The 10,441-nt window shown below is 40.2% G+C and overlaps 1 protein-coding gene across 1 annotated transcript in view; it reads left to right on the forward strand.

Moving 5' to 3' along the window:
• The first annotated feature begins 740 nt into the window (after positions 1 to 740).
• The window catches only part of mogat2 (monoacylglycerol O-acyltransferase 2), an 11,525-nt gene continuing 1,824 nt past the window's right edge, over positions 741 to 10,441 (forward strand). Inside the window, exons 1-5 of the mRNA XM_020622089.1 lie at positions 741 to 1,203; positions 2,310 to 2,488; positions 8,784 to 8,988; positions 9,195 to 9,369; positions 9,639 to 9,838. Coding sequence (XP_020477745.1) covers positions 1,110 to 1,203; positions 2,310 to 2,488; positions 8,784 to 8,988; positions 9,195 to 9,369; positions 9,639 to 9,838 — 853 coding nt within the window. The 5' untranslated portion in view covers positions 741 to 1,109. The remainder of the gene's footprint in view (positions 1,204 to 2,309; positions 2,489 to 8,783; positions 8,989 to 9,194; positions 9,370 to 9,638; positions 9,839 to 10,441) is intronic.

The following is a 10,441-nucleotide window of genomic DNA, read 5'->3' on the forward strand; positions in this document are numbered from 1 at the left end:
CCTCTCTCTCTCTCCCTGTACCTTTCTGCAGGTTGCCCTGGCCCTGGAGCTCTATGTCTCTGATGAGCAGTCACCAGCCACATCGACCTGACCAGTGTTTGATTGTTTGTTGTGTCCTGTTGCTTTTCTTCTTTTGTCTCTCCTCTATCCACTCACCCCAACCGGTCGAGGCAGAAGGCCGCCCACCAAGAGCCGGGATTTGTCGGCGGTTTCTTCTGTTAAACGGAGCTTTTCCTCCCCCTGTCGCCCAGTGCTTGCTCAAGGGGGATTTGTTGGGTTTTCCCTATGTAATAATATTGATAACAGTAAGGTCTAGACCTTACTTTGTAAAGTGTCCTGAGATGACTTTTGTTGTGATTTGGCGCTATACAAATAAAATTTGATTTGATTTGATTTGATTTAAGCTTTAAGACACGATTTTTCCTTTTTTTTATTATTACTATCTTTATTTAACTGCATTAACTTTATTGTTGGTCAGTGGCTGCAGGTAAAACATTGACTGACTGACTGAGTGCTCAGGAACAAAGTGGTAATGAAGCAATCAGGGCTGATAATCCCTGAATAAATTAATAATTCATCACGATGTAATCAAAGGGTAAAAGAACCCACTGTACTATGTCAATCTACTGTAAGTGAAGCAAATTAGTGAAAGATAAAAAAAAGATAAAGACAGTGAACATGCATAAGTGTCTGCCTCAGTGGAGTGTGTTGATTTGTGATGCAAAGTACAGGTTGCTCCTCACTGTCTACTGTCATCTGTTTTTCCTTCATCGGTACCTTGGATGCCTGTTTCCTCATTGTGTACACACACATACACACACAGACAGTAGGTTTGGTTATAGGGCCTTACAAAACTATAAGTTCTATGGTTCTTGTCTGAATGCTTTGATGTGCGTCCCACCAGCTCCTTCCCGTCAGGGTCAAAAGTCTGATGTGGTTGATATGGTGTGGCAAGTCAAACCTTATACTGAGTTTGAGAGATAAGACGCAACTTGGAGGTGAAGGTGGTGAGGCAAGAAGGACAGACTTCGGACTTTGGACTTCAATGGCTTTTCTTCTTGACAACCTGGTGCGGCACTTTGGTTTGTCTCTCTTCACTTGTGGAAATCATGAAGATTGATTTTGCCCCCTTGGACGTGCCCCTCCAGAGGAGACTGCAGACGGCCGCAGTGCTGCAGTGGGTCTATTCCTTCATCGGCCTGGGTGAGTATGCATAATTATAGGTGGAGCATTAATGTGTAAGCGACTACTGTTAAATTACAGGCCTGCTATAGTTTTGTAGTCTCCATTTCTTTAGCATGTGTGAACATGCTGGCTTAGCTGCTTTTTGGTCAAGTGTGAGGAAGTATGAGAGCTGGAGAATAGCTGTCACAAGTGACATGAACTGCTGCATGGCCAAAAGAGGGAGCCATGGAGGACATGACCTGAGTACAGTGCAGTCCTTATCTGCTCACAAAGGTCGGCCCCTTGGCTGACACCAAGTTACACCGTATATCTTCTAAAACAAGTTTCTATTTCATATGCTGCCATCCAAATGATATATATGTGTTTAGCTCTGGAAGACAGTGGATCCGAGCCCATTTTGTCTGACATACCCCCATGAGCCTGTTCTGTTTCATGGCTGAGGCATTTCAGATAATCAGGAGTGAAACTAGTCACATTGCTCAGAAGTCAAGTCTCCTACAGGGATGCTCAGATTTTTTCAAAAATAAGTTTTTTTGGCATTTTGCCTTTATTTGACATTTGATTATCCATGGAGAGAGAGAGGCGGGAAACTAGGGCAGACAGAAGAGTATGACCTGCAGCAAAGGTCCCCTGGCCTGGAATTGACCTGTGGACATGTACACTTTTACCATTAGGCCACAACACACCCTCTACTATGCTACACTAAAACAGAACAATTTTAATTTTCCAGCACACTTACTTGCAGATAATTTCATCACTGACATCCAGGCCATAGCCTGATTGGAGGAATCATTTAAAAGTACAACTAGTCTTGGTTTTTGACAGCAATCTCTCATGGCTACTGCCTGCCCCTTGGAGAAAGCACTTATACCTGAGCAAACATGAAAACAGTATCTGTTAATCCCAGTGAAATTGTACTGGCATCGCACAGGCATATTATCCCATTGCATGGCTCTATTATTAGTAACCAGTAAAACTGAATGCAACTGAACAAATGCCAACAGCTAATTTTAGTCAAACATATAACAGCCCAATACTTGTGGAATGTCTATTGTATTTGTTATAGCAAATCAGAATTGAAGGTTAAATGATGAACATTTTTACTGTATACTTTCTGTCCTCAGCACCCACCTGCATCTTCCTGTTCATTTACCTGCTGTTTACTCGCTTCTGGCTAATCAGTGTGTTGTACACCATCTGGTGGTACTATGACTATGACACCCCGTCACGCGGAGGCCGCAAGATGCCTTACTTATGTGGTCTCAAATTCTGGGATTATCTACGGGATTACTTTCCCATCAAGGTGAGATACCGCCTTTGGCTGTATGTGGCCTATATCTTAACCACTGCGTATTCTGTATGTGCACGTAAGTGTGGGAGTTAACCCTGCAGGCTGAGAGCAGAACATTAGAACATTTCACTCTGCCAGTAAGTTTGATCTAAGCTTTGATCTCCAACTGCATATGAGCAGTGGTCCTTATCCCTGTCCTCGGCAGCAAATGGACCACTTCTGGATGAGTGTATATAGCACAACGCCTCTCCAAACCTTATAGTAAGCCTGTTTTTGTTGTCTGATTAAACACAGTACTGCAGGCTGTGTCTCTGTGTGCAACTGAAAGAAAGTCCATTATCACTACTGGACCAATGGACACCAAAGCACTATACTAAACGACAGTGATTTGGGGTTTTTGGTTGCATTCTAAATATACCAAATATGTGAATTATAAATAGAAATGTAATTTAATTTAAACTTTCTTTTCAACAGTAACTGCAGTGTGGTATTAGTCCTTAGTTACTGAAAGGTAGGTGTACAGATTGATGTCACTCACATCTGTCAGTTAAATATAAAGCTGGAGCTGGGAGACCGCTATCTTAGGTTACCATAAAGACTAAAGACAGGGGGAACTGTTAGCCTGGTTGCTGTTGTGGTTGTTGCTGTTTTACAATGGGTTATGTGCCAGATTATTTCTTGGAGCAATAACTCCCTACCTGACAACCTCAGGGTGATGACACAACTCCAGGAAGTCATTGCTCCGGGCAAAGAATAGCACACTGCTCCACAGAAAACCACAAATTTTTGTTTTTGTATGAATTACACACAGAAAATACAACAGCTTAATTAGTAAGGTTTACAGGTACTGGTATGGTCTGACAAATCTAACTGGCTAACTGTTTCCCCCATGTTTCTAGGCCTTATGGTAAGCTAAGCTAAATGTCTCCTGACTCAAGTGTCATATTTAATAGACATTTGTGAGAATGGTATCAATATTTAGCAAAATGTCAAAGAATTACTATCTTCTTGTGGCAGATTGGTGTCTTTCTTTTCAAAGGTTTATGCAGGGCACCCTACAGATGCTGCTGCAAGCCAGAAATATTTCAGAAGTATGATGTTATTACACTGTATTTGTTATAGTAAACTGTGACCTCACTGTCACACTGAAAGCTACCCATTCCACTCTAAAAGGAAAAGAAAACATATATCCAGTGAACCTGGTCCTACTACTGGTCCCACAGACACATTGTATATAATAATCTAAGGTCAGTACAGTTAACTAATGTCATTGTACAGGTTTTGTCAAAAATAAACTTGTTGTACTGGTTTGGAAATATCACTTGGCAGCTTTGCAGATGAATTAACAGTGCTTGTAGTCAAATGTGACACTAGATACATGTTAAACTGGCCCTGACCTAAGCAAGCCTATACAGTACCACTCTACAGTCTATAGTATTTTAGTCTGTTGTGTCCCTCTTTTGGTCATGCATGAGTATTACATATCTGTGACTTAAGATTGATTTGACAGTTGATTTTTCATTATCAAACAGCCCAGTATTTCTTTGTCATATCAACATGCAGCTGTATTTGACATTGGCCATAAGTTTATGTAACTGTGCAAAATAACTAGGACACATCTTATCTGAGGAAACACAGAGAGGAGAACCCAGGTTGACAACATGCACCATATTACTCTGGTCTACTTCATACCCCTGGCCAAGACTTACACTTTGGACCATGCTGATAAGACGCAGTGGCAGAACAACAACACAAGTTCAACAAAAAGTGCTCTGCACATTATGTTAAACATTGCTATGAACCACTTAGTGTATTTATTGGATATCTTCTTTGGGGGGATGTTTGAATAATGGAATTGGTGTCTTAACATTCTAAAACTGTTACTTTTTCATATAAATCTTAAATTTCACGTAGACTTTCTGCACATGGGAACAAAACGGGTGAACTGAGGTTATAATATACTTTTAATAAGAAAATGAGATCAGAATATTCCAGGTAAGAACCATTCAGTCATTACCTGTACTGCTTATCCTGCAGAAAGTCGGGGTGGGCGGGTGGAACCTTTCCCGGCCAACACTGGGTGAAAGGCTGGGTGCACCCTGAACAGGTCATAACAGTAACATCAAATAACTAGCCCGATTTTTATTACATTAAATTAGTCATGTCTCTGTTTACATGAATTAGCCTTCACAGCAATAAATGATATCAAAGTAATCCTTGTTGGCTTGTTTAGTAGAACTGTATGAGGTCATTATAGTCTAGTTTTCATAATTTTACATTTAAAAACACTTTAAACAATACTAATGCCACTATTACAAATCAGCATCATCATACTTTATGCATGCGCTGTAAAATATTTTATTGTCAACAAAAATATCTGCAAGCAAAGGAAAAATCATAAGTGATAAAATTAATGATGAAATGTCGATAAGGCAGTTACTGTTGTAAGCATTATATAATAATAAAGGTCAGGAGAATCCCTGCACAAACGTACAGCAATAATACTATAAAACATACTAGCACATTTTGAAAAATTACTAATAATACAGGTTTTGATAAACAATAAAACATTTTAGAAATGGTAAAGCAGGTGAAACTTCACAATATAATGCAACAGCATAAAATACAGAAGAGTGGAATCAACCGGTTACTGACAATTTCACACACAGAGTTGGCTGCTCTCCTCTACCAGCTCATGACAGTGGGTGTCACACAGATGAATACTGTTGCTACTTTTCTCTTAGACCAAGATCAACACAAGTTAGGTAATTTCCAAAAATAAAAACATTCCCTGTTCTGCATCTGTCTTATGTAATAAGTTGAAAATGAATTATTTTCAGCATCACTTGACGATATGCCACATTAGGTCTGAAACAAAGAGTCAATGTAAGCAGTGTCCTCCAAAGAGCTCAGTACTGTGTCTTTTCCCACCGTTTCTAATTTCACCATCGTCAGCTGAGATGAAGCACACCAGCTGATGTATGTAAGTTAAGGAAAAGGATAAGGAGAATCACCTTTATTGGCCAAGTATGTTACACACAAGGAATTTGTTTCCGGTACAGAACCGATGGCAGCCATCTGCGGCGCCAACTGAACCGATGGCTTTAACCATCGGGGGCAATTGGGGACACTTCAACACGTGGACCAGTTATTAATTCCAGGGGTTCACTTATTTTTTCCACTACCATTTTGAATGTGGAATGAGTGTGTTCTATAAAGATATGAAAGATCAGATTTTTTGTGTGTGTGTTTTTGTAGGCACATTACAGTATATTTGTCAGTACTCTTGACTTGGATGAAGATCAGATCACATTTTATGACAAATTAATGCAGAAAACCCAAATTCCAAATCTGGGAAATTCCAAAAGGCTCACATACGTTTTCCTGCCACTGTATGCTAGATAAGAGGTTACAGGCAGGACACAGTTAACAAAAGTAATGGTACAATGACTGCAGACAAGAGGACACAGCTATTGTAGCACGGTTCTGGTCCAGCTATGAAATATGCAGCACATAACCACCTGAATGTAGTAGCTCACACTGCAAAGTACACGTAGGAAAAACCTTCACTTGGACCCAGATTCACAACACAGAGTAATTTCTTGCTCCTTGAACCTTCAGTCCACTGAACATTATTGACTTAAACCAATGTCCTTGACAGGGAAAACATTACAGATCTTGTGGTGGTGGCAACCCTGCAGGAGGCCTCTGTGATTGGTCACTAGTGGACATATCTTTTGTTTATAAACAGCTTTGGTCATCAGTAGTGGACCCAGAGCCAGTGATGACCCCTGTGTGATCCAGGAGTCCCCAGCAACAACAGCTACCCACATTCTGTGGACACAAAACATCAAGGCCATATCTTCCACCCAGTGCCAGGTGTACAGTCCCTTTTCAAATTGTAATTTCCTATCTTGCACCCGACGCAGTATCCTTTCTTCCTGCTAGCATCCGCGCCCTCAAGATACCACATGCACTTTCATCCACCTGGGAATGTCGATGTAAACGAGGGGCCTTTGTAGGTGCATTTTGGTGCACGTAGTATCTTGAGGATAACACAATAAGAGGTTGCACCAGTGACGAACAAAAGACTGGTCTAAGCCAGCAGTCCAGCATTTAAAGGCCCTGGATCAAGTTAGTAACACGTGTGCAAGGCACAAACATTGCTTGCCACTTAGATAGGGACTTGCAGCAGCGCACCAAAATGCTACAGATTAAAAATAGAATGTTTTCACAATTAAAAATTAATTCCCTTTAAACCATGTTATTAAAAATGGAAATGGTTGATTATATTATGTATCAGAATTATCTGGTCACAATAATGGTCAATGTAAATGGCAAATTGTTTGAGCCGTCCTGGCTCTACACATAGGTATTTAAATCGCTCCTGTCTACTTCCAGGTGGATCGGCCATGGTACAACCATGACTGCCTTTTAAAGGGAATGAGAGATGACATTTTGATTGGTTTATAGTATGTTATGCCCAAAACCCACCCATGGGCTAATTAATACAGTAAGTTCAATCGTTTTGAAACAATCGCCTGATGCAGGTATAATTTTTGCCCCATCAAAATAGCAAAATTGGATCAGACACGCCCTGCATGCACCTTGATTGTTGCGCTTGGAAAGGGGCGCCTTAGATCATGAAAAGAGGGCACCAGCTCTGCAAAGATCTAATATCAGTTTTTAAAAAAAACCTGCTTTGTCAAAGTTTCTTTTTCTTGTCCAACATTTGATCAACAACAGGAATATGTCTGACAAATCTCCGTGTAATGTATCACTGCTGGCTGTCACTTTTAGTGAGACAAAATGGTAAAGGGTAAATGGTCTTATACTTGTATAGCAGCTTTCTATGCTTTTACAGCACACTCAAAGCACGCCTTGATACTCTTGATACAAAAGTATCAAAGTGTATGAAATCTCCTCTTTGAAGCTGCCAATTTGCCCCTGACAAGAAACATAGCATGCTCCCAGATAGTGGGTGTCAGTGTGGCCTTGAGAGCACTGTAACCTGAAATACTAATCACACACACTTACACACACACACACACACACACACAGAGGGAGGGGAGTACATTTGTTTTTTCACTAAGTGGCACAATGCTCATCATGTGCTGCAAAACAAACTAGAGCAAAGGACTCTTCACTCTTGACAGTGATCTTTAGTGTCTTTCACTGTCTCCTCCCTCTACTGTCTGGGCTAGTGGAGACGTGCACACAATACTCCTCAAATATGATATCAAGTCATTTAGAATTAATGATTGAGTTATTTCTGACACTATCGAGAAACACTACTTAATGCCCAAAGATTAAATGCCATTGAACTGTCCAAAACAACAATCACATCACATCATGTAGTTCCTGCACGGGGACAGACAAAGGGGGAATGACATTATTCCAGGGTGTTTGTAAGTCAGCACCAGCGAGTTCATGTTGCCATGTAGTCTTATCACTTCTATGAGTGAACACATGACTTGCTAATCAATACTTAGCACTAAATGAACATATCAAAGACTGAAGTTGGGAAACCTGTGCAAGAGCAACAAATAAACTAGAATTAGCTGGGTGACACTGGTGTGGGGGAATATTATCAACATATGGAATTTCAGTATATATCATATCATAAGATGATTAGTGATTAATGATTAATGATTAATGGAGCTTTAGGAACATTCTGTGGATATTCTGTAGATACGGATAAACCCTCTGGACCTCAGACGTTTCATTATGTGAGAGGATTAAAAAAAAAGTCTCTACTAAACATTTATATACATATGAAATGTGACAAAAGCTCCAAAGCAAACATGGCTTTGAAAAGGCCTGCAAGTCAGAAAGGCTCAGATTTGCTAGTTCAGTCTTTAACAATTTTATAAACAGATTGTGTCGGTTGTTCCTGTTGTTGTTGTTTTTAAGTAAAATATTAATATGAAAAATAACTAGTAACTCTAGCTGCCAACCAATACTGCACTTAGTTATTTTGAACACAAGGTATTGTGGTGGTATAAAGGAAGTGTAGGACAGTGAAGACAGTGAGAGTTCAGAGGGTCTGTGGTGAAACTGGGACATCAAGCTGCATGTTTGGGTTGCAGCCAGCTACATGTAATCCACTACAATGCAATACTGTCACAGCTCTTTTAGGAAGAATCACATAAAATATGAAATACAAGATTCTACATGATTATCCTATTATGGCACCTATAAATTTGAAATCCAAATAATGTTTGTGTGTGTGTATCTGGAGCCATAGAGAAATGGGTCAACATTATTGCTTCTATTTTGACAACTTTCTTTGCTTTTCCTCCCCTAGTTGGTGAAGACAGCTGATTTGGACACCAGGCACAATTATGTTGTAGGCTTCCATCCTCATGGTGTGCTGGTGGTAGGAGCTTTTACCAACTTCTGCACCTTTACCACAGGCTTCAGAGAGCTGTTTCCTGGCATCAAAAGCTACCTGCTCATGTTGCCCCTCTGGTTCAGAGCCCCGTTCTTTAGAGACTACATCATGTCTGCAGGTATATGCCAGGGACACTTACATCATACTGGATCACATTCAACTGTCTCTTACACTCAGCTACAAACAATGTGAATATTTTGCACTTGTGCTGATTTAAATATGCATTGTATTTTTCAACAGGCATATATTAAAATAATTCATTTTATTACTTTGTTCATTGTATTTCATTTTAACCACTTTTTATTTCCTGTTGTAACGGCGCAGGTCTAATTCCTTCAGACAAAGACAGTGCAAGCTACCTGCTCTGCCGAAAGGGTGGTGGTAACGCTGTTGTAATAGCAGTTGGTGGAGCCCCAGAGGCCCTGGATGCCCATCCTGGGACCTACAACGTGATCTTGGCTGAGAAGAAAGGTTTTATCAAAATGGCCATGGAGCATGGGTAAGAGCGGAAAGCCCTGGAGGAAGGAATTTTTTCTGTTAGATCTTAAGATTTATTGAAAAGATTCTGTTAATGTGTTCATTTGTGGTTTCTCGCAGCTTGAGTGTGGCCTCTTGAAACAGAGGCTTATTAAGGTCCTTCATGTGGAATTTCGTAGGAAAGCACATAGTCCATTATGGGATCAATTTAAAATGTGGAACTGTAAAACACTAGGATTTCACATAGTGGATATTCATCAGTTCAACAGCCCTATCATTAAACATTTTTAGAGCTCATTTGCTGCCCGTCTTCTCCTTTGGAGAGAATGAAGTTTATGATCAAGTGGAAAACCCACAAGGAACCTGGCTTCGATGGATACAGGAACGGCTGCAAAGGGTCATGGGTATCTCCCTGCCTCTCTTTCATGCACGAGGCATTTTCCAATACTCCTTTGGTCTTATGCCATACAGAAAACCCATCAGTACAGTAGGTGAGTAAACAGCTTGATTTGTCTGTCACTATCAAAGGGCTACACAACACCACATGCAGCAGGTTATGGTATGCAGTTAGCTTTCATCTCTGATTTCTGTGCAATGGTGTCAGGTATTGTAAACATCACCTGCACTATACAAAACAAAGCATGCCTTCATCTGCCAGCAAAGGTTATTCCATTGTATAAATCTGGGGATAAGCACAACTTCACAAATTATAGACCGGTTTCTCTGTTGTCACAATTTTCAAAAATCTTGGAAAAACTCTTTAATAACAGATTAGATACATTTATTGATAAACATAAAATCCTCTCTGATTGCCAATACGGTTTTAGGTCGAACCGATCGACATCTCTGGCCATTACCGACCTAATGGAGGACATTACAAGTGCTATGGATGAGAAGAAATACACGATGGGAATATTTATTGACCTAAAAAAAGCATTTGACACAATCAATCATGAGTTATTAATGGATAAGTTAGAAAAATATGGGATCAGAGGAATGGTTCTGAAATGGATTAGAAGTTATTTGACACAGAGACGTCAATTTGTGAAGTTGGGTGAATACCAATCGAGTGAGCTGGACATTGTATGTGGAGT

The sequence above is a fragment of the Monopterus albus genome, unplaced genomic scaffold, assembly GCF_001952655.1.
Source record: "Monopterus albus unplaced genomic scaffold, M_albus_1.0 scaffold272.1, whole genome shotgun sequence".
NCBI classification, from domain to species: domain Eukaryota; kingdom Metazoa; phylum Chordata; class Actinopteri; order Synbranchiformes; family Synbranchidae; genus Monopterus; species Monopterus albus.